General features: G+C 33.2%; 1 protein-coding gene across 2 annotated transcripts in view; it reads left to right on the top strand.

The window, feature by feature from the left end:
- The window catches only part of COL19A1 (collagen type XIX alpha 1 chain), a 389,708-nt gene that overhangs the window by 20,035 nt on the left and 343,538 nt on the right, over nucleotides 1-26,135 (top strand). For both annotated transcript variants that reach the window (XM_074310576.1, XM_074310575.1), the window contains exons 3-4: nucleotides 5,586-5,639; nucleotides 7,057-7,156. In XM_074310576.1, coding sequence (XP_074166677.1) covers nucleotides 5,586-5,639; nucleotides 7,057-7,156 — 154 coding nt within the window. The remainder of the gene's footprint in view (nucleotides 1-5,585; nucleotides 5,640-7,056; nucleotides 7,157-26,135) is intronic.

The raw sequence follows: 26,135 nt of genomic DNA, 5'->3' as shown, positions 1-26,135 counted from the left end.
CTTCAGGTTAAATGTTATAGTAGGAACACTGCTATTAAGTAAGCAGGTGGAAAATGGAAATTTACCATTAGGGCAAAGTAGAAAAGAAGTGACTGCTGATGGAGATGTAAGTGTTATGTATTCATTTTATATATTTAAATCTATTGTCATAATACAATTGATAAAAATAGTTAAATGATATAGACAGACAAAGATGTAGATATAGTCATGTAGTGTTTGAATTGTTAGGAAGCATTGAAAAAGTTGCCTATATCTTTACCTTCCCCCAAAAAAAATTTCTGGGAGAAGTCAGAATGAGAAGAAAAGAGATAAAAATTGGGATAACCTTAATTCAATGAAACATTTTCCATTAGAATACATTTGGCCTAAATGGATTTGCAAAAACTTTATCACTCTCTGAACTTGGAAATGTATATGCTCCTTATTTTTGGTAATGAAAATTCTTATCTTTCTTCAGAGTTCAAATCAAGTTAAGGAGTTTTTATTAATAACCTACTATGTGCAAGGGTTTGGGCTAAACCCGGGATATAAAAAACAAAACAATAAAAACAGTAATAACAACATCAGTCCTTTATCTTAAAAAACTCATAATCTGTGTTCAAACAAGATATAAAGACTTGGAGGATGGGGAAAGGCTTAGTTTACACTTAATTTAAAGACAGTGATTGAGCACTTTGATCTATGTTCTGAAAAGATCTGAATTCAAGTCAGGTCTCTGACACTAGCTGTTTGATTATAAGCAAGTCACTTACCTTTGTTTATCTCTCAATTTGAGATTCAAATGAGATATTCATAAAATGTACTCAGCCAAGTAGCTGGCACATAGTAAAAGGCACTGTATAGCTGCTAGCTGCTTGTTCTCTTCCTTTCCTTTTTCCTTCCTTCCTTCCTTATTATTATTATTATTATTATTATTATTATTATTATTATTATTATTATTATTATTTGGTGGAACTTTCCTTAAACAGGCCAATTGTTAGTAGACTCTGCACCTTATATTTGCTTCTCTGTGTGCATGATGTTTCTCTATGATATGATATGATAAAATGTAAATGACTTGAAGGCAGAAACTATTCTCTGTTTCTAGCCTTTTAATCTCCAGTGCTTGGTGCCTTGCTCAAAGTAGGAATGTTGTGAATGTTTATGAATTAATAAGATCAGAATTGTTTATGAAGAAACTTTTCCAGAAGATATAAAAACAATAAAAGAAAAAATCCTAAAATAGGACATTTTTTTTTTTTTTTGGCTATTGTGAATTTTCAAAAAGTGTGATTAGCTTGTAAGTTTTGTAAGAATTAAAAGACTGAAAGTAATAACATTATTACAAGGACATATTAGAAGAAAACCTGTTTCAGTGAGAGCATCCTAGAAACACTGGAGAATATTTTAACTTAAATAATATTAAACAATTTTTTAAGCCATGGCTGGTAATATTATTTCTTCTCTTGAAAAAGAAGAAAGCATCAGATAAACTTTCTTCTTTCAAGCAGAAATAATTTTATCCTGCCTTTGAAAAGTTAGAAACTCATATTGTTCTCAGAATCATTGTGGTGTACTGGAAAGTACCTTGGATTGAGAGCTAGATTTGCAATATGTTATTATAATACTATATAATAGAATCATATATGAATTCTTCTTTACTAAATAACCTTTTTGTTAAAGAGCTCTCTGACTTGGAATGGTGCCTAATCTTCTTTTGCCTCATTTTTGTCATTTTTAAAAATGAAAGTCTTAGTCTAGAAAAGAAGAAAATAAGTATTTATTAAATGCCTAATATGTGCCAGATGCTTTATAAATATTATTTTACTTGATCCTCATAACTGCTGTAGCAGGTGGAATTTATTTCCCTCCTTATTTTAGTTTATCATTATTTTAATTTATTTAATTCCCAAATGATAGAGGGAAATGACTTTCTCAGATTCACAAAGTTTATAAATATCTGAGGCTAGATTTGAATTCAAATGTTCCTTACCTGAGTCAGTTCTCTATCCACTATGTTGTATTGCTGTTAATGATTTTTAGGGTTATTGTCACCTCTAACATCTACTAAAGCAATGAATTTTATGTAGAAATGATAAAAATATATGCATGACATTTATGTGGCCATGAAGTTGGGTCCTAGGGAAATTAAGTGTTCTCTCTGTGATCATAGATGTAGGCAGCATCAGAAAATAGATTGAAACCCAGACCCTTTTTGTTTTTTATTTTTTCTTTTAATTCAATTTTTTTTTCATTTTCAAATGAAAATATTTCCCTCTTACTTCCCCTCCTCTACCTTGAGAAGGCAAGAAAAACCCCTATTATCAACATGTATAGTCAAGCAAGAAAAATGCCATGTTGTGGTCCACAGACCTCTCTCTGGGGATAGATAGCTCTCTTCATCACTGAACAATTGGAACTAGTTTGAATCATAAACATATAAAATATGAAGACATACACATGTATGCATATTCACAAACACATATATATACCCGCGTGTATAAACATATATGTATACATATATACATTGAGAGAGAGAGAGATGATCCAGATCCATGATTTCATTTGTGTAGGGAACTTCTATTTTCAAAACATCTTCCAATGCTGCCATTCATTTGTCTGCATTTTATAGTTTTAGGGAGTTTACCAAGGTCTTAAAATATTAATGTATCATGCACAATAAAATTATAATGATATGTTATTATTATCAGTCAAAATAATTAGCTTTTAAAATCTAAAGTATGTTTTTTTGATCTCTGTCTTTGTATCCCTAATCCCTAGAATGCTTCTAGGCAGCTAATAACATAATAGACACTTTAGAAATGCTTGGTGATGATTGATTGTAACTGGGATTATTGAATTTTTTTTTGAGTGGGTAAAATTTATAAAACTTATTAAAACAAGTTTTCTTAAAGAGAGCATTAGTTCATGGAACGTCATTCATGTTAGAGTGACACATTTTTAGAGTTTTCAGATTATATTCTACTTAATAAACCTTTCAAAGAATTTAGATAAAATATATTTGGTTTCTGGTTTGGCATTAGACCAGACCTTCTCCTTGTTACTGAAGAGTCAGAGTGGAAAGTCCCGAGTTCTGCTTCTATCTTCAAACTGATTTTGACAGGCTTGTGTAGGGACTTCCCCCACATATGCTATGAAGAATTAAAAACTGATCTAGCTAAATGCTGAGAGTTGTTACTCTTATTAAGTAGAGCTTATTTTTTAAACATTATGGTTTGTATTAATCACCAATTTTCAAAAATATATAATAAATGTTAGTTGCTCCAAATCTACTTAACATAGAAAGAATATATTCCCTTTATGTAAAGATATATATATATGAAAATTTCATATCATGATGGAATGTTTTAGTTAATTTTAACATTTATTTAATGATTACTTAATTGAATAGTGTTTACAAAATAATTAATTATATTGCTTTTTAAATCTCACTTCCATGTCTAGGGAAAGAAACAAACATTTTAGAATTTTCTAGGTACATTAAAATTGCTAAATATAACTTTTACTTTGGTCCCTGCTTAAGTTTTTATTATTTATTTCAGAATCCAATACTTCACTCTGCCCCCAACAAAACAACCTTAACCCAACCTTTTACTTGGAAAGAATTAGTTCAATTTAAACATTTGTTAAAAGCTTGCTATATACCTACTATGTATTGTACAGAGTTCTAAATAAAATCTATTGGACTTCTCCGGCAGTTAGATAATGCAGTGAATAGAACACAGGGCCTGGATTCAGGAACACCTAAATTCAAATTTGGTCTTTGACATTTACAGCTGTGTGACCCTAGGCAAGTCACTTAACTCTGTCTCAATTACTCATCTGTAAGATGAGCTTGAGGAAGAAATGTAAATCACTCTAACATCTTTGCCAAAAAACCTCCAAATGGGATCATGAAGATCCTGAAACAACTGAAAAGCAACAAAAAAATTGAAATTTCTAATATATTAGGCAATGTGACACATACTTAAACCTCTAGTATATAAAATAATGCATGATAAGTATATAAAAGAGGTACAGACATAGTTCTATCTGAAGTTTGAGGGGAAAGGAGGTATTCCTGGCTGAGGGGAATCCTTTAGGAAGAGTAATTGTCTCCTCAGCTGTAAATGGAGAACAATTTTGTCTTCCTGACAAGATAAAAACTTTGAAATACCATAAAAATGTAGATGGTTAATGATTCTTCTAATACGGCAAACAGCCATACCCAATAAGCCCTTGAGTTGCTCCATAGAAAAACTAACATAAATATGTGTGTGTGTGTGTGTGTGTGTATAATATAATACGTATAATTTAGTATAATATAAATAGTATAATCTACTATGATTATATATTATATCATATGATATATATGTATGCATATACATATACATATATATATATATATACATATATATATATATATATATATATATATATATATATATATATAATTTGATGATAGCAATTGTGTAGTGAAAAAAAACACTACATTTGGAATTAGTATACCTGAATTCAAAGCTTTAATATGCCAGGTTGTCCCTCTCTAACCTTCAGCAAATTACTGTATCCAGGATTATATTAATAAATGTTTAGCAACCATCTCTCTTAGGGGAAAGAAGTATGCATAACACACTTTTAAATTTAATCTGTTTTATAAAATTTTTGCAATCATTTGTTAAGTCTAGACAATTAATGAAACAAAAAAATCAAACTCTGGTTTGTATCATTTGATTATTTCTGATGTATAAATGTAGCAAGTTGGAGTGGGCTTGAATACACCCTGACTATATATCTTGAGTCTAAATTTTGTCATTTGTAAGATAAGGTAACTGAGCCAGATCAAAGGTTCTTAAGTTTTGATGTCATAGAACTCTCTGGCAGTCTGATGAAACCTGCTCTTATTTTGGCAGAATAATTTATTTATTTATTTTGCAGAGGCAATTGAAGTTAAGGGACTTACCCAGAGTTACACAGCTAGGAAGTGTTAAATGTCTGAGGTCAAATTTGAACTCAGGTCCTCTTGACTTCAGGGCTGGTGCTCTCTCCACTGCATCACCTAGCTGCCTGCAGAATAATTTTTAAATGCATTAAATTCATAGAATACAAAGGAAACCGATTATTTTGAAATGTCAAAATTTTTAAAACAAAAGAATTCATAGTCTGTAGGAGAAGAACCCTTGGACAATAGGATCTTGATAGTCGCTTCCAGTCTGATGTCCTACAAGTCTACATTGATTGTAGCAGTTACACCTTTAAATAGAATATAAAACCCCATGAGAGTGAAGTCTGTCTACTTTATGCAACTGATGCCTTATTTTGATAGCAAATTGCAAGGTACAACTTTTCTCTTTTAAAATATTATTTTAAAACAATTTGAGTAGGGAAATTTAATCAAGTTTAAAGGATATATTTTTTTATTTAATTCCCCTTGGGTATAAGGGAAAGGTGGCAATTAAATAATAATTTATGTACACGTTTTTACTATGACTGTAGATTAAAATTAGAAGAATGACTGGAAAACTTCATTGTAAAATGATTAAATTTTTATTTGCAGTGCCATAATGAAAAACCATAATAAGTATTCTCACTGTATTCTCTTATAGGAAATTTGTGTCCTGACCTGACAGCAAATGGACAACAGTTTACACCTGTTTCAGGTGAGCATTATAGCTCCACACAAAATCATAAAAAGAATAGAAGTTGACACATAGTGTCTTATCCAGTTTTTTCCTAAGTACATAATGTAATAATTTACGTGAGCTTTTGCCATTAGTCAGGTGCACTTTGGTTTCTATTCTTTGTAAACCTCTCAGTACCTGGCAAAGTACTTTGCACATAGTGTGCATTTAGGACACACATTTGTTGACTTGTATGAAATGGTATTTGCTAAGGCAGAGATATTCATGTTTAGAGCAATGATGAAAATCATTGAATTTTAAGAAAATATTTCCACTTCTATAGGAAAGAGAGAAACAGTAAAAAAAAAAATCTAGAAAAGGATAATAGACAAGATTGAAACCTTGATATTCATAAATTGTTTTTGAATGAATAAATGAAAAAAATTATTAAAATTCTGTATTAAACTGCAAAGATTGCTCCCTTGGATGATAGCCTCAGTGGCTTCAAATGAATATTTTTTTTTCTTTTTTAACTTAGAAAAAGGAAACCAGTTTTTTCATTATTTCTTTGTCACGTTGTATTACTGCAACTTAATTAAATTTATTATTAATTCTTGTTCCCTCCCTGATGTACACATCCAATGTAACCCTGGAAAAGTCAGTTAACAACAATAATAACAATAATAGCAATATTTAACATTTATACAGGGATTACTATAAAGCAATCATGAGGCTAAGCATTGGGGATACAAAGAAAGGCGAAAGATAGAATCCATTCTCAAGAAGCTCCCAATCTAATGGGGAGACAACATTCAATCAAGTACATATAAACAAGCTATATACAAGATAATAATCAGAGAAAAGGCACAAGTATTGAGATAGCTTAGAAGAGGCTTCCTATAAAAGGTGGGATTTACTAGGGAATCCAGAAAGTGCATATGAAAAATGTGAGAATTGCAAATATGGGGGACAACCAGTGGTATGTGAAGTATTGGGAATAAAGAGACAACCAGTTTGGTTAATTTATAAAATGAAAGAAAAGGACTATAAAAGAATAAAAAAAAAAAAGAAAGAAAGAAAGAGAGGTTAGAGTCCAGGTTGTGAAGGACTTTAAAAGCCAAAGAGGAATGTATATTTTATCCTAGTGGGAATAAGGTACCACTGGAGTTGATTGAGTAGTGTGGTGATGCGATTGGATCTACGTTTATGGAGAATCACTTTGGCAGAATCATTTTGCAACATCATAAGAAGTAATTTCATCCTTTTGTCCCCTAAACTGAGAAAATTTAATCTGGAAATTCTGCTGACCAAAATTGGTAGCATTTGAAAAATCTCATCAATCAGGATGATATACAGGAAGAACAACAATTCTTCCAAAAGTCAATGTCTCCCCAATTTTTCTTAAATTTAACTATTGGTTGAACTAAATCTATACTTTTTTTTTTTTTTTTTACAGGTTTTGATTTGGGAGATAGCTTTTCTCTAAGGCAAATATCCTGTGGAGTTGAAAAAACTTGTTTTAAACTGGGAAGTGCACTTCTTATTAAAGATACTCAGTAAGTAAAACTTATATTTCTAATAGTTCCATATAAGCTTCTTTCCCAAATGAGTAAACCTAAATATTAACTCAGAAGATGAGTCTGCCAGATGTTGTATGATTTTTTTAAGTTCCTTAAACCAATACTCCATCATGACGCCTTAAAAATGTTAATGGCAAAGCATACTATCTCACAGATTCTATGAAGGTGGAAAGGCTCTGAGTATAGTCTCAAAATATGAATTTTATGTCTGTTGTCTGAGTCCTAGTCTAATACATTTGAGAGTGATTCAAGTCCAGCTAGGATTGACTTCCAGATCTGGAGTTAGGAAGAAGCATCTTCCTGAATTCAAATCTCTCCTTAGACACTAGCTGTGTGATCTGGGGCAAGTCACCTAAGTTTGCCTCAGTTTTCTTATCTGCAAAATGAAATGGAGAAGGAAATGACAAACCAAGAAAACCCTAAATGGAGTCATGAAAAGTTGAATATAAACATCTGAACAGCAACAACAAAAGTAGCAACAAAACAAAATCTCAGTTGTCTCTGAGATTCTGAAGTAAGAGATTGTGTGTGCTATGCTGAGATGTTATAGATCAGTTAGCCTATTCTATACTTTTTGTATATAATCGGTCTTCCTTAGAATTGAAAATACATAAATACTACACACATATTATATATATGAATATATATGTATATATGAATGTGTATTTCTCTCTTTTGTGTGTCTCTCTCTGTCTTTCCCTGTTTCTGTCTCCCTTTTCCTCCCTCTTCTCCACCCCCTACTCCCTGACTATGTCTGGCACAAAGATTGGTTAAGTAGATCTTTATTTTAGGAACTCTATGAAATTGTCCCATTTATATGGTACTTGCAGAGACACTACCATTATGTGAAAGCATAGGAGGTAGGAACTGGACTTGTAATTTTTAAAATAGGGAATAAGGAAAGTCCCTGTGAAAAGAATGCGTCATCTTCAAAACTTTAGGGAGTATGAGACTTGCAGAACACTGAGAAGTTTAAGCAACTTGTCCAGGATCACACTAAATCTTCTATGTACTATGCCATGATACCTTTCATAAAGAAGGAATTATGAGAAAGGAAATGAAAATCAGTTTGGAAAAAATATATTTTAGCTGTTTTGGTAGTGCCAGTTTTTTTTGTTTGTTTGTTTCTGCAAGACTGTAGTACTTTACTTTTTCCAAGGAGATTTTAAATATCTAGAAACAATGCTGTATTCAGAGTCCAAAGTTAATGTATGCTATATTTTCATACATTTGCTATATTTGCATCATTTTATTTAAACCATCACATTGCCTCTTCTCATGGAGCCATGGTATGTTCAAGGGCAAATGATTTTGCTTTTATGTATTGGAGCAATTTCACTTATACTATTTTCCTTTTTTCTATAGTTTATAAAAGAGTTCAGTCTTTATTCCTTTACTGATTTGAATCATAAAGAATGGAAATTATTATGCAATAAAAACTCATATTCTTAGTATTCATGGTATATACTGAAAAGAATAAATAAGAAAACAAAAGCTCTCCTGATTGCTTCTATTTCTCTCCCCCTTCTTGATATTTCCTCTCTTTTAATTTAAAGATACATTTTTCACAATTTTTTTGAGAATTTTTCAGTCTAATGGCTACAAAGGAACCTAAGAGATTTAATACTTCAGGATTTTATTTCTTTTATTGTCAGTTTGTTTTGTGATTGATTTGCTCTTGTTCTCACTAAATTTTTTTTTGCAAGAATATCCTTAATTTCTAAAACGGTGAATTGAACTTTTTTGGTTATGTTCATTGTTGTATTTTCCTAATAATTCTTCCAGTCCCACCCACCAGAAGATTTAATGTTTGAAATTTTGAAAAAAAAAAGATAATTTACTCTACAATATAATAACAGTTGGCATTCAATATTTTGAGGCAGCTATGGTGTAGTAGATAGAGAGCCAGTCTTAAAGTAGGATTACCTAGTGGCAAGTCTTACTTTGACATAAACTGGTTATGTGTCTTTGGGCAAATCGATTGATTTCTTAGGACACTAGGTCAAAGCTTCTTAAACTGTGGGTCACCCCATATGAGGTTGTATAACTGTATGTGGAGTTTGTGAAACTAGGATTTATTATCAATTCATGTTTGGTTTTTATATCTATTTTATATACCTTTATACCCAGAGTTATATAAAATTTTATTGGGCAAAAAGAGGTCACAAGTAGAAAAAATTTAAGAAACCCTGCTCTGGGCAATTCTCCTAAATTGTACAGAAGGTGCTAGCCAGCATTGATAGAAGGACTCTCTTCATCTGAAAGTTATATATGGCAATGAAATCACAAGTCTAGTTCCCTGTTCCTCAAAAGAATATTAATATATTCTGAACTGGCATTTATTCAATATCTTAAGGTTTGCAAAGGACTTTAATTAATAATTAGTTATACAAGAGTGAATAGATCATTAACATAATGTTTTACAGCTTTTAGAACTAAGAATTTGGATCTTGGCAGGTGGCATGTAAACACAAAATACTATTAGTTGACAGTGGGATCACAACATAAGAGTAAAGCAGAGTAAAAATAACATTGAAGCTCTCTTTGATCTCATGTAAAACAATGAGGAGTGTCTATTTATGTGTGTTATTTCATTGTCATGCTGAGTAACCCAATATGTGAGTTAGTTGATAAGCTTGTTGAGAATTTCAACATTGGGATTTCTCAGTGTGAACAACCACTGGACTCTCCTACTCTCAAATGCTCCAGATAACTAGCATAGGAAGGTATTTAACAATTCATGTCAAAATGTGTCCTTCCCCTGACCAGTTTCACCTGTATTTTTTTCCCTTGGAAGATATATCTTTCCGAACATTGCTTTTCAAATGACCAATTTAATAATATTTTAAGTGACTTTATTTTTTTAAATGAGTTTGGAATAAAAAAATAAAATTCTCATTAAATGTTAAGAAACAAATGAAGGAGAAAAGAGGAAGTCATTTTGATGTGTTTGAGTTTCAGAGCAAGAAATATTGAGATTGAGGAGAGCACTTGGCACTTAATGTTGGGGGTTTGACATCAAATGTTGGGGTTTAGTCATGTGAAGAATTCACAATGGTCATTCTTTTTGGCAAAAGGTAGGTTTATTTTTGAGGAAAAGTTACAGACAAAATGAAGAGACACAATAGACACCAGGAATGGTAAATCTGTAGAGAATTGGAAGAGTATACAGTTAGACACTGAGGGAGAGGAGAAAGGCACCTCGAGGAAAAACATGGCAGGGCTAAGCCAAAAGCAAAGATAATGTGGACCCCAGATTTATAGGAGTTTAACTTGGTTTTCTCATTAAGCACAGTAAAGTTACCTCCCTAAAGACTGGTCCTGTAAGGTTGAGCTGATGTCTATCAATGCCCTTCCTTGCTTGCCTCAGGGAGTAATCTTTCAGGCTTTCTCTGCCAACCACACTTAGTGACCCAAGATTTCATCAATTAGATATAAGGAATTTTCCAAACAATGGCCAGACAGGGTCAGCTGAAACAGATGCAGCTTCAGCCAAACTTGTATTTTAGCAGAATTTTGTTTAGACGACTTTAGGGTGTGTACTTGACTGGGGAGTCTGTCAGAAGTCATAGAGAATCTACAATTAAAACACTCTCTTTAGCAATCTCCCATTATAAACTATTTTAATTGTAAAGAGATTGTATTTGTAGTTTAATGGTTATTAGTACTTTAGATTATTAATAATTTATTAATAATAATAGTTATTATTATTAATATATTATTGGTGACAATAATATGTTATTGATAGTTTGAAGAAAGGTAGCCAGTTCTCCAAAACTCCAGTTCCATGACAAAATTGAGGTACATAACCCCAGCCCCTTCATTTTCACATCCCCGTTGCATGTTGTAGATTTAAATCCCATGATGAAATGAACAGAGAAAGGATTTAAGTGGGGAATTTAAAAACATTTTTTTGAATCATCATTTTTGTGGAAATATTTCATACCATTTAGTCACTGGAGAGAATCTATCTTCATGCAGGCCCAATGACTGTTTGCCCTTGAATCTCAATAAACACAACTATATGGCACAATTTTATATTTATTTTACAAGCCTTTCACTTTAAATCTCTACTTGATCCTTTGTCATATGTAAATAACCTTTCTGGCTGTGAGTAGCAGAACTCTGGTACCTCTACTACAGGAAACTGGAGGGTGTCTGATTAAGCTGACTAGCAAGTGTCAAGTACTTTGGCACCTCTCCACTTACATTTCACTCCTTCAGCCAAAGTGTAGGTAATAGTAAACTGTGCTGCTAGGGTACTTCTCTTGCATGATGCCATTTTGATTTTTCAATGAGACCAGAGTAAGGTTACGGCTATTTATATGTTTGTAAAGAAGCTACTATGCAGAGTCAGCATGGGAAAATTCAGGGGCTAAGTTATATTGAAATGGAAATGTTTCCTGTTGCTGTGCCAGATGAATGAATGAAAAAGCATTTATTAAGCAATTACTAAGTGCCAAACTGTATGCTAAATGCTGGAAATATGAATATAAAAGACCCAGTCTTTACCCTCAATAGAGGGCAACACACCTAAGGAAGTAGTGGCTAGGGAGCAGTGTTGTAGTTCTCTAAGTTATAGGGATGGTTGGTTGCATGGTTGGTTGATTGATTGTTATCCTTCATATTTGGAGAGGAACAAAATGACATCACTATTGTAGATTTAATTATGGCTTGTCCAACTCTGGCTGATCAGACCAATAAGAGCTCAGAATGTTCTGCCACAGATTGGACACAAATAATCCCTATGAACTTTTGGGGATAGTTTCTCTAACTTTGCATATCTCATGCTTCTTCTGAATTCACTTCTAATTTGCTCATAGTGCACAGCACCAGGGCATGCCATTTGGGTGGTCCTGTGCCAGGGTCTCCCGGGAAATAAGATCACTTCTAAAGTTCTTAAAAGAGACCTTGAGAGTGTCCTTGTATCACTTTTTTTCTGACTACCTTGTGAGTGCTTTCCCTGTTTGAGTTCTCCATAAAATAATCTTTTTGGCAAGCGTACATTTGGCATTTGAACAACGTAGCCAGCCCAACAGAGTTTGTGCTCTCTGCAATAGACTTGGAATGCTTGACAATTTAGTTTGAAAAAAGACCTCAGTGTCTGTATCTTATCTTACCAGATGATCTTCAAAACCTTCCTAAGACAATTCAAATGGAAGCAATTCAGTTCCCTGCCATGGCTTTGGAATACTGTCCAGATTTCACAGGCATAGGACAATTAGGTCAGCACAATAGCTTTGTAGAAGGTCATAGGGCAGTTGATTGATATGTTCATAGCAGTTATAATACTGGTGTTAATGTTATTGTTCCTACAGCAAGATGTGGAAGGCAGGGAGCATTCTATGTGGTATGGCAACAAGATAACCAGAGTGAAACATAGTTGAACATATGGAACCAGATAGATATAATATGATAAATACATACTTGCATACTCTAAGATAGATGAATTTGCTGGTCATTGTTGAAAGCTATGACCTCCAGTGAAGTTTCCTCAGTACTACTCTCTTACCTTTACATATAGGTTCAACTTTACAACTCAAGATGAAGGAGAATTATACTTTTATTGGATGCTTTTAAATTTGGTAAAAGGAAATGCATAATAAGGAAGTATAGAAAATAGTGTTATGATAGTTCAGAGATAACTATGAATAATTAGGATAATGAAGGATTGATAATGCCTTAGCTTAAAAGATTGTGAGCTCTTTTATCTCTCTTATCTGGAGGGGGAGATACAAAGGGTGGAGGTTTGAGGACTTTACTGAAGGATAAAAGCTTTTTTCTTGGTTAAGTTTCCTGCACTCCCTGGCTATAGCTATTTGTGATGGGGGCTGAACCCTTTCTCATGAGAAAGAATTAAGACCTTTTCTGCTCTCTGACTCAGACTCTGAATTTTTGATTCTGGTGTCTTTCTATCCCACACATTGTGACTAGAGAAGTCAGATATTCATCACATGCTTTTAGAACTTGTCACTAATAAAAAGAACTCAAAGGTCATTTATACAAGAAGAAGTAAACATAAAAAGGGAAAACATATTTTGCTATAGTGGCAAATCAGATTTAGTCAGAAGGCCTCAGGTTCAAATCCCAGTTCTGATACCTACTAGCTGTGTAACCATGCAAATGACTATTTTCTCTCTAGACATCAGCTTTCTCATCTGTAAAATAAATAGACTAGATTCTCTGACCTCTTCCAACCATTCCAGTTCTCAAATTATTATCCATGATCTACGTGTAGGATGGATTGGGAAAAAAATATATCGAGATTCTCAGAAGCCCTCAAATTACCAACAGAGAAATGAGAGAACCTTAGAAGTAGCCCAGGCTCTTGAGTTACAAGTGAGACCCAGCTGAATGACTGTTCTTGGGGATACATAACACTATTATTGAAGCATTCCCCCAGATAACAAACAATGGACCCAGATGCCACGTTACCCAGTTTATAAAATTCTTGTTTTAAAGAGAAAAATCTTAGCTTGTTACTTTTGCAAATAACCTTAATTATGGAGGGAGGCAGGGATCATACCTTAATTATGTCTATGCAAGTTCTTTCTTGGTGATTATCTGGGCAAATTGGTGATGTTTGGAACAAAAATACTCATTAAAGTTTCCATCAGTGGGGGATAATCACATCATTATCCTGACTTATTTGGTAAACATGGTATTTACCAATGTTTCAGTGGTTGCATTTAATGAAACTTGTTACAAATAAAAATCTGTTGGTAATTAAGTATTTTAGAAAGGGTAAAACACTTATGATAAGTAGTTTATATACACAATTTAAATATAAATCGAGTTATAATTCTAATGGTAGAACACATATGCCAAGACAGGTTGGTAAGCCAGTCCTAACTTTAAAAAGGAAAGAGTTTCCACGTTGTCTTAAAAGTGACTTCTATGAGTTGTGACTTTAGAAACTGAAGCATTTTCTAAGGATCTGAGTATAACAATGAATGATGATATTGTTTGCTGATAAAATTAGATTTTCAGATGGTTCCAGCCTTGAAATTTGGGATGCTATTCAACAAAATGTTTTTTATAAAAAGCCTTATTCCTATTTTAAAATTACAAAATAATTAACTCCAAAAAAAGAAATCTTTTCTGTAGATTTTGCGTGGAACAGGACCACTCATATGATTTTACATCTATGAGATTGAAATAGGAAACAGTTTTTTTGGCTTTCTCTCTTTTCCTGCCTCTGTCTATGTAGTAATAATTGACATTGATATAGAACTTTAAGTCTTGCAAAGTGTTTCACAACATTGCTTGAGATGAGCCTTACTCTAAGCCTAGGAAGCAAGTATTGTAATACTTGGCTTATTATCTTTATGCTACAGGTGAGGAAAGAGGCTCAGAGATGTTAGGTGACATGCTTATGGTCACATAGCTGGTAAGTAGCAGATGGTATTTAAACCCAGGTTTTCCTGATTCTAATATCAGAAAAGTCCATCATTCTATCCATTATATCATGATATATTCTATTTTTTCCCATCTCCCATTATTTTTATTTTTCATGCTTTATTTAAAATAATAGAAATAGAATTTTAAAACTAGAAGGAAATTTAGAAGTCTTTTGATCCCCACTCTTCATAGAAAATAGGCTCCCACAGCTAGTTAAGGGCAGAGCTACTAGTGTAATCTAGGTCTCTTTCTTGGCTTGAAATTCCATATTCTTTCTAGTCTGCAATACCATCTTCCTACACTTCACATGAGCAATTAACTCTCAACAAACAAAATAACAGACCCTAAACAAATGGGTAATTGATAAAGTTTAAGTACAGGATTTTAAAATACCCCTAATGGACCCTGTTAAAACACTGAATATATTTCTTGTTGAATTGAGCTCTTGGGTCCTCTTCAATGCTAAACCTGAAAGAGGCCTGCAGGATAATAGAATTGCCTGTATTAAGATATAAAGAAGAGTCTATGTTTGCTTTAGGCACTTACTTATTTGTGGCTTAGGAATTGTTTTCTAACAATCAATTTTTAAAGTAAAGAACTTACAAGTTTTGAATACAAACGATAGTCTAGTACAGGAGATTTTCTAGACTATAAAATAGAGACAATAGAGTTTAATTGGAAAGCCCTGGATTGGGCTAGGGACTAGATCTATCATTAATTAGCTATGTGTTTTGTGGCAATAAAATGTGATTATTCTATATCTTAAATTTTAAGTGTCTACTGACCTCTCTATAGCCCTTTTCAGTTTTAGAATTCTATGATTCTGTAACAAAATAGATAGCACTATTATAACTGATAATCTTTTGCATTTTTTGGAAGTAGTGCTCATTTAATTATCTAAGAAAGAAGTTTCAAAAGAACATGTGTTAATTGATGGCTTTTTCATGAGAATGATTGAAACATTAAAAAGCTTGAAAATTATCAGCCACTGATTTAGAGGTTCTTATCCTTGTTTTGTTTTATGTATCCCCTTGCCAATGTAATGAAGCTTATGGACCCATGATCATACATAAAATACATAAACTTTAAATACGTAAAATAAAATACCTGAGATTTCAAAGGAAACTAATTATATTGAAATGTAATTATCAAAATATTAACAAAAACCAAGTACTAATATAATCATTTGACAAGGGAGAGAAAAGAAATAAATGTGTCAGAAATGTAATAGTTATTTTAAAAACTGGAGTTATAAGACAAGTTAAAAAATAGTTTGTACAGTTCCAAAGTAAGATGTGTAACATACCATACTAGAATCAGAGAACATTAGAACTGGAAAAAGAGATTATTTTATTGAATTGCCTTCTTTTGCATAAAAGGAAATTCAGATTCAGAAATTTTAGTTAATTTTCCTAAAGCTACCCAGCTAGTTAGTGGCAGAGTAAGGAGTAGGAGCCAGGCATTTTCCTTTTCTATTTAGTTCTTTTCAGTACACCTATGAATTGTGATTATTAGGTAACAAATTTAATTTGGAGATTATCTTGTACATTAATGAGCCTTAAAGCATTTAAGTCCCAGTAAAAAATCATCATCTATCTTTTTATAGCCTTTAGTATTTCCAGAAGAAGAGGTCAAGCCAGAGGAGAATGACTTTCATTAGGTAGTCCAATGTTAGAAAGTCTTCCTTAACTTTAAATCTTATTCATTTTGATTGTTTGTTTCATTATTTTAAATGGAAAATAGCTATGGAGATTTTTAAGACTATTCTAACAAAGACATAGGGAAGTGATAGTACCACCGTACTCTGTCCTGGGAAAACTGCCTCTGGATTATAGTATTTGGTCATTGGCAGCACATGTTAGAAAGAACATTGATAAGCTGATGAATGTCTACAGTAGAGTGACAAGAATGGTCAGGAGTCTCCATATTATGTTATATGAGATGCAGCTGAAAAAAACTGGGAATTCTAGCCTCAAGAAATAAAGACTTCTTTAGAGAGTACATAGTAGCTCTCAAAATATTTGAATGCCTATTTTCTGGAAGAAGATTTGGATTTGTTTTTCTTAGATCCAAAAGGTAGGAAAAGGAGGAGCAAGTGGAAGTTACAAAGGAAAATACAAGGAAAATCTTCCTACCAATGCAAACTCTTCCAGAGTACCTGAGGTTACTTGGAATGGTACAATGACTTCTTCATTAGAGATATTCAAGGAAATACCAAGAAAGATTCTCAGTGAAGCAAAGATTGGAGTGAATGGCCATTGATGTCCCTTCTAATTTTAATATTCTGTATGATTTAGGGTTAAAAAAGATATTAGAGGTTATCAAATTCTACTCTTTTATTTTACACATGGGAAAGTTGAGCCCTAGAATGAATTGCTTATAGTCATTATAGGTAGTAAAAAAATAAGAGTGGATATTCAAACCTGAGTTTTGTGATTCTAAATCCAGCATGTTCATTGATTCCATTCTCAGAATGGAAACCCTTCTGCTCTGTTACTCTTAGAAAATTTCCATACCTTTCTTCATAAGGCCTATTTTCTTTATTCACTTTTCATTTTTATTACTCTTCCTTAGAATCTCTCCAAGAGCTCAAAAATCTAACATTTAAACTTAAAACATAAGGATGTACAATACTTAAGTTAGGGACTATTCATTGCTTTATAATTCCTATATGCTGTGCTCTATAACTATTTATGTGTCCTTTTTTTTTTTTTTTTTTTTTTTTTTTTTTTTCCATTTTAGGTATGCTGTCATTTTGTAGAAAGGAAGTTCCCCATATATGGCCATGTGACTTAGTTAGTAAGCTCTCCAGCTGTTTCATGAAGCAGGCTGACTGTTACACATAAATCTTACTGTCATCACATTACTGTTCGTAATTATTAGTTTGGCAAGAAGAGTCAGTGAAGTTTTGGATACCTTTAAGTCTCATTCTCTTTCATAAAAAAGTAAAATTTAAAGTGAAAATAATTAAATTTTTCTTAAACAATGAAATTTATAAAAAAACTGCAGATGTCAACTTGAAATTCATTTGTAAAATTATTGGTATACAAGACATGTGTGCTGTTTAGGGTGGCATTATATATAGAATACTTAGTTCTTCCTATGAAATCTCAGCTATCACAACAAATAACTAATAATCTAACAAAATATATCTTCTGAAAATATCAAGGAAACTTAATTTATAAACAAACAAAAAAAATGTTCAATGGCAATTATGCCCTAGGAAAGGGTTATAAAATGAAATATCAGCTGAGGGTCATAAAATACTTTTATTGAAAAGTCTTATTGCTGCCAATATATATGTACATATATTATACATATATATAATATACATACATATGTTATGTATGTATGCATGTATATTTTATACAGAACATTCTCTCATATTAGAAAATCAAAACAATCATGGTAATTGATTATATGTGTATAGATGAAAAAAAAACATTCCTTAAAACATTTTTCCCCATGAATATTTGTTCAACTAGGATGGCAACCATGGTAGCAGCATTTTTGGTGTTTTGTTTTGTTCTTTGAACAGACAGTAGAATTTTTAACATTTTATTTCCATCAGTAAATGCTGGTAAAATAAATCTTTTCAAATGAAACTATTTTTGCATTTCTTATAAATGGAATGACTATAAACTAATCAATTTACATAAGAATCGATAGACTTTAGAATAAGAAAAAATGCCACTTTCTCTTCATACTATTATAGAGCTCATACTCTTTATAAAATATTGATTTACCAGAATTTTGTTCAAATAAGGTAAACAGAATGTGAGTGGGATGAATTATTCCTGAAGCCATAACTATGTACAACCAATTTTTAATCATCCCGCTTTAGAGGGATTTAGAAATTTAAAGGCTTTAGAAATTAAGAGCAAAAGTTGCATTGGGGTAACTAATGACACTCTTCCCCTCTAATACTGTCTCTTCATTTCTTTTAACTTTCTATTCTTGGTATAGTTTCTCATTTATTCTTTTGAACCATTAAGTATAGATAAAGAGCAAGGAAATAAAATCATTTGTTAAGAGAATCATTTAAGATATTAAATAGACAAAACCACATATTTGATGGAGGATAAAATCCAACTTACTTTTTCATTTTTATTTTCATTAATAACTAGTATTCCCTTATTTTTGTGTGGAAATGTGAAACATTTCAGATTTGGGGGATGTACACAGAGCTAAGAATTAATTATAGCTGTGAAAAAGCGGGATCAATTTACGTGATAAAGTCAGATATAATCTCGTTAGAAAAAAGCAGTTCTGTTTGGAGATGCTGTTCCCATAGATTAACCAATCAGTCAGTTATCAAATTTTTAATATAATATCTAGTGAGGGTGAGGCCCTATATTAGGCATTTTAAGGATGGAGATGTAAAGTTATCTCAGAAATAGTCTATCTTACAGGAGGCTCTAATATAATAGGGAGATGAGAGTTAGGAAAGGGGGAACCCCTTTTGGTTTGGCACAAGGATAGTCTAGTGATGGCATAGAATCCCCTGTAAAGGAATTTACAGGCTCGAAAACCTAGATTGATAAAAAAAAAAAAAAGGTTTATTGTAGAGTTTGGAAGTAAGATTAAAAGGTAGGAAAACACCAGAGCCAGGATGGCTCCGGTGGGCAGAAATCCTTGACATAACTAGCATAAGGATGCCATGTTTGGGACCTCTGCAAAGAGTGGACTCCAGTCTGGCTCTTTTTATAAGAGGAGGGCTTTGGACAATCAGAAGGGGCTCATGGGTAGAATCCCAAGCTGGCCTCCAGCATGAGCTTCAGCCAGAGTTAGAATCTGAATAGAATTCAATGGGTCCTTCGATAAGGAAGAAGCTGTTTGTGGGGGTTGGGGAAACCTGAGCAAATAGTGGGGGGCTGGGAAAGCCCAAGCCAGCTCAGATCTGGTGGGGGCTGGGAAAGCCCAGATAACAGTGAAATTCAAAAACGGTGCTTTTCGGCCATGGGGGGGGAGGGTTGGGAATCAAAAAGGAATCTTAAAGGGACCTCAACCCTCATCAAGGGGAGATAATATGAACAAAATTGTAGAAAATGGTATGAGATATATGTATCATATGGGTGGTATGGATAACATGTTACAAGTGTTCAGAGGAGGAAAACTTCTAACTAATAAGGTCAAGAGATTCTTCCTGAAGCTGATTAAAAAAAAAAAAAAAAAAAAAAGCTTCTTACATAAGGGTAAGGTGGACAAGTCAGAAGTCAGAGAACTCCCAAAGAGGCAAAACATCTTGTGATAAATGAGGAAATATTCTGAGTTGAGTTCCTTCTTTATATGGAGGTTTTGGAGTCATAGCTCCAGTTTCCAGAGAGACAAACCTGATGAGATCTTATGGATGATCTCAATAATAATAATAATAATAATAATAATAATAAATGGTAATCTCAATAAATGAGCTTCCTAAGGCATTGTGGAAAAGTCAGAAAACTTTCAAAGTAGCACAGCCATGTGAGAAATGAGTATACACATACTTATTTTATGTGCCATTGTATTATTAATAGCTGGTATTGATACAGTATTTTAAGGTTGGCAAAATGCTTTATATATGTTACCTTATATCATGAAATTCTCTGTCTGTATCTCTGTACACATGCACACAAATACACATTTATCTATATTATAGTTTGGTATTTTTCATCCACTTTTTTTTATCTTTTATCAGTGTGGATAGGTTCATTTGAACCGTTTGTACTACTGTGAATTCCCCGGAGGCTAGAGGTCTGAGGCTTAACTCAGTTAGTTAAATGACGTTGGTAAAAGAGCATTTTGTTTTTTTGTGTGTCCTTGTTCTGGAAGAAGACCATGACTTCAAGGAAGTGTTGCTATGATAGGCAAGTAATTGGATTTAAGTGAGGGAAGGCTGGGCAAGGTTACCTGTCTCACTTTCCCCTCCAAAGCCATCTGGGTCCAAGGGCAAAATGTAGATCAAGACGACTGGGGATGGCCCATGGATGAAATGAGAGACCTTGGCCTTTTTGAGCTAAGATCTTCAGCCAATCTCAGTTTGACTGAGACTGCCATTCAGTGATTAAGTCTAGGTAGCAATTGAGGCAAAGAATTTTCTCTTTCACCTAATTAAAAAAAAAATCTAACCAAATAAATAAGTGAATGAATGTATATGGGAAGTGAAAATCTTCAGGGTTTCTGGCCAATCAGTCTATTATTGATAGAGAATTCTTCTATTTGAGCTTCTATTTGAAATACTCTGTGATAGGGAAAAACATTTTAGTTTAGCATAAGTGTTTTTTTATGAATCACTTGATGTTAATATTCAATGTACCATTTAATTAAGTCATGTCTGGGTCATAATTGTCACAAAAATCACATTTAATTTGAACATATTGATGAAGATATCTTGTTTGAGTTTACAGGTGCAGGGGAAATACCTTGTTTAAGATTGCATTTTAACCTATTGAATCAAATGCTGTTTTTTAATACACTGAAATTTTATTTTCTTTACATTTCTCAGTAAATTGTATGACTGAAGATATGGTCTGCTCTAGACAATTATCTGTGAAAGGGTATTTGTTCCTTTCTCACATTTTAACAACACATATTAGAAATGATATTAATCAAAAGTAGTTTCCTGGAGCATGGGGACTATTTTTTTCTTGCTTTTATTTCACCATTACCTATCGTAGTACCTTGTGGGATAGACCCTTAATAAATGCTTGTTCAGTTGAATTAATGTGCACCTTTTCAGAGAAATTTTTGGTCAGATGTAATTAGGAGTAATATAATAAAAGCTTGGAAAGGAAAAGGCTGGGTTGAGAAGGTCTTCAAATTCCAAACAAAGAAGTTTTTTAATTATCCTATAAGTGAAAGGGAGCAACAAAATCTCTGAGCAGGGAGATAACATGGTCAGGTCTATGATTTAATGTCATTTTGACAGTTTTATAAATAATGTTTTGGAGAGGACTAACTGAGAGCCTATTGTAATAGGCTGAACTAGCCATATGAGAATAAAGATGAGAGAGATTTAGACATACTAAGGAGTGAAGAGTCAAGGATGACTTGAAGATTGTGCACCTGTGAGATAAGAAGGATGACAATGTTTTTTACAGAAATTGGGAAGTTAGGAATAGGAGTGAAAAAAAAGGAGGAAGAACAGGCAAGAAAGAAATGCAAATTCCCTATGCAACATTGTCTCCTCCTCTCCTCTGCACCCCCATTCCCCCCCTTGCCAATGGTCATCCTATCTTTGCTTAATCATCTTCAGTATTGGAGAAACTTAATTTTTGTTACAACTTGTTTTATGACATCACTGAATACCATTTACAGTAGAATGGTCATAGTAAAGATGGTAAATGTTTGATGAATGAATAAACAATATGATTAAATTGAGACAATCAATACAGATTATTTTTGAGAACTTTTATGATTAAAAAAAGAAGAACAATGGAGATAGTAATTTCAGGTAATATAGCTTATTAGAAAGAAGGTCATTGTGTGTGTGTGTGTGTGTGTGTGTGTGTGTGTGTGTATTTGTATGTTTGTAAGGATTTTTGGTACGTATTGATTTTGGAGTGCCTCAGAATGGCTTGAGACCTTCAATAGAACACATGAATTTTGATTTTACTTTCCTGAAATAATCTGAATTGGTCATAGTTATTCAAGGAGGTACTTTTATGTTGTGCTTAAGCAAAAAAAATTAAATCACAAATAATATTATATCAAGATTATGCCAATATTGTACCAAAATATTGTAATTTATTTGGGGGAAAGGATGACTTCACAAGAGAAGTTAGCCAAAAATGATGCTGAAAATAATAGATTTTTTATTTATGATATTTGAATTTACAAGGAAAGTTTGCTTAATGGAAATATGTATACAAAATGGGATAAAGGAGGAGGAGAAGGAATGGAAGATATTGAGATCACTGTCTCTAGAGGAAGAAAGTTCTAAGATTATTGAACAAAGTAAGCCAGTGACAACCAAGCCTGTATGACATGCTCTTTAGACCCATTCAGAAGAGGATCTTTAAGAACTCAGTATTTGTTAGGTTCTCATCACTCTATTTTTGTTGTGATTATTTGTTGGTTCCATTCTACATGGAAGGGAGGGTTGCAGAAGAGATAGAAATATTTTATAAGGAGTGGAAAGTTCTTTAGCAAATGCATTTGATTGATTAATTAATTCATATGTCACAAACTGAGGACTACCAATCAGGTAGGAAGCTGAAAGTTTCTAATAAGAAAGATTCCAAATATGGGACATTCTGGGGCTAGGTAGTAAGAACCAAAGAAAAGAAGTTACATCCAGAGCAAAAATGGCCTTTGATCAAAAAGTTCCCTTCAAATGAGAGGATTTCAAACTACTACAAGAATTCATATAGATAATTTTAGATTGATGGACTCCATGTAACAACTATATCTTTTGGAAAGAGAAATTTATATACCTGTGAGAAAATGGTTTAGATATTAATTCTACAATATATTTTTAAGTTTATTATAACACTTCAACTATAATTCTATGAGGAATCTGTGAGAAGACTGATAGTTCATTACTTTTTTTCCCTTGCTTCTTAAAATATAACAATAATACCTACTATAGATTTTGTGGAAAAAGCTATTGAAGCTAATGATACTTTTTAAAAAAGTGTCCATGTGTCAATTGATAAAAATATTTCATATACCATAACTTATTCAGCCATTCCCCAATTTATGGACATTTACTCAATTTCTAATTCTTTACAAAAAGAGCTGCTTCATTTTTTACACAGATGGGGCCTTTTCCTTTTTTTATGATTTTCTTGAGAAACAAATACAGTAGTAGGACTACTTAATCACTAGTTATGCACAGTATGAATAGCTTTTTAAGGAGTATACTACTCCTCTCCTGGTATGAGGAAGGGACTAGAAAAGGACCCTAAAATTGTTTGTTTACTTAACCCTGACCTTAATTCTATGGCAGGTGGGGATCCCACCTTGCTGTTGAAATGAAAAAAAAAATGTACAAAAACTTCTAAAAGGATGCTTGTACTCACCATCAATACATAGAATGTGTGCATACCTATAGACAACACAAAATCTGGTAGATTTGAAAGATGATCAAGTCTTGTGTGAGAAATCAACAGGTATTGTGTCCAAATAACAGGACTGGCAAATGAAGGTCAGGTTACTGAAGTCAGATTTGAATACACATTTTTCTGGAGTGACTGCACTAAAGGGAAGTATTGTCAAGATGATATAGGTTTTTACAATCAAAACGAATTTAGTAAACAATCCTGTATACCTACCAAAGGAATGAATGACAGGATCAATGCAATTTCCACTTGTAGGAAAATGCCATATTATCATCAATGCCTATGCTCCCACCTTGATGAACCCTGATGAGGTCAAAGAAAAATTTACGAATTTTATGAAGACCTGGAGATCCTTTTCACCAATGTGCCAAAAAAGGACAAGCTTGTAATTCTAGGTGTCTTTAATACTAGAGTAGGCTTAGACTAATAAATTTGGCAGGGAGTCCTTGAGAGGAATGAGTTGGAAACAGCAGTAGCAATGGTTATTTTCATTTATTACTGAAGACTTGTGCATCTCATGACTTTCTAATCATCAAAACTTTCTTCTATTTACATAAACACAAAACAACTTTATAGATGCACCTTTGCAGCAAACACTGGCAATTAATAGACTGTGATTATAAGGAGAAGAAACAGACAGAATGTGAGATTGATGAATGCAATATGTGGGACAGAATGCTGGATTGACCATGTACTTATCCTCTCTCCAAGCTAAATATTCCCATTCAACAAAAGCAGCAGTTCCAAGGCAAAATGACTACCTATAAAATTAGAGTGCTTCAGAGAGTTCCTCTCTGAAGAGGAACAGTTTGTTGTTAACTTGGAGGGAGAGGAACAGTTTGTTGTTAACTTGGAGGGAGAATTGAGCTAACACATATTTGACAACAGTGGAAAAGAAAAGGAGAGATTTGGTGTACAGCATTACTTTTGCTTAGTTTTATGCTGATGATAAACTGAATTTCTTCTGCCTTCTTATTCTTCAAAAAGGGCTGAAGAATGGTCAGTGTGGTGTTTGCTGTCTGATAACTTCAGGAGAAATACCAGGAGTAGAGCAGAGGTCTGTACACAATGTTTGTAGATCTCATTAAGACCTTTGATACTGTCAGTCATGAGGGGGTTATGGAAAATTATGTCAAAATTTGGTTGCCCAGAAAAGGTCAGTTTTACAATGTCAAAACACAGGTTTTGGATAATGGATAATACTCTCATATTTTCCCCATAACCAATGAAGTGAAACAAGGTTGTGTGCTTACTCCCATGCTTTTTAGCATGATGTTTCCAGCCATGTTACCAATGAGGATGAATATGGCATTAAGTTCAGCTACTGTAATGATGGTAATTTCTTCCACTTGAAAAGACTACAAGCCAAAACTAAAGTAGAAGCAGTGTTTGTGCATGGTTTTTTGTTTGCAGATGGTTGTGTAGCCTCTGAAGCTGAGAAACAACAAATTATGGACTGATCCTTTTCTGCAATGCTAATTTTGACCTAACAATTAACACCAAGAAAAGAGTAGGTGCTTTATCATCCAGCACCACACTATCTATACATGGAGTCATTGATTATAACAAATGAGCAAGTTTTGAATACTGTGGATAAATTCATTTACCTTGGCAGTATGTCTTCCAGAGAAGTACACACTGAAAATGAGGTTGACACATACATTGCCAAAGCTAGATTTGTGTTTGGGAGGTTCCAAAGGAAAGCATGGAATAGGAGAGGTATTAGATTGTCTGCCAAACTGAAGGTCTATAAAGCTGTTGTGCTGAACTCATTGTTGTCTGCCTGTGAAACCTGGACAGCATACTAGCACTGTGCCAGGAAACTGAATCACTTCCATTTGAATTGTCTTACAAAGATTTCTGAAGTTCACTTGGCAGGATAAGATACAAGAGCCTGAGGTCCTTTTCTCGAAGGAAACTGCCAAGCATTCAAACTCTACTCCAGAGAACACAATGCCTTTGGACTGACCATGTTGTTCAAATGCTAAATGTATGCTTGCCCAAAATACTATTTTATGGAGAACTCATACAGTGCAAGTGCTCACAAGGTTGGTCAGAAGTGATACAACGACTTTCTTAAGATCTCTCTTAAGAACTTTGGAATCAATTGTTGACATGAAGATACTAGCTGTGGACTGCCCAGCATGGCGTGCCCTCATCAGAGAAGGTGCTGGGCTCTATGAGCAAATCAGAATTGAAGTAACTTAAGAGAAATACAAGATGTACAAACTTAGAGAAGCCACCAGAAATGTTCATTGGGACTATTTGTATCAGACCTGTGGCAGAGCATTCTGAATTTCTATTGTTCTGATCAGCCACAGTTGCATACACTGTAACTTGATGATATCATAGTGATATTTTTTTGGTCTTCCTTGACAAAGAATTGTAGCAATCAACCAATACTGGAGAAGTCACTGCATCCTAAAATATTTGTTTTTTGACTGATCTCCAGGGAAAATAAGAGAAGGCAAGAAGGACAATAATAATAATTTTAAAATTAGAACTATAGGAAG

This window comes from Sminthopsis crassicaudata, chromosome 4 (genome assembly GCF_048593235.1).
Source record: "Sminthopsis crassicaudata isolate SCR6 chromosome 4, ASM4859323v1, whole genome shotgun sequence".
NCBI lineage: Eukaryota > Metazoa > Chordata > Mammalia > Dasyuromorphia > Dasyuridae > Sminthopsis > Sminthopsis crassicaudata.
The sequence above is the reverse complement of the archived record's forward strand: the minus strand, read 5'-3'. Positions and strand labels throughout refer to the sequence as shown.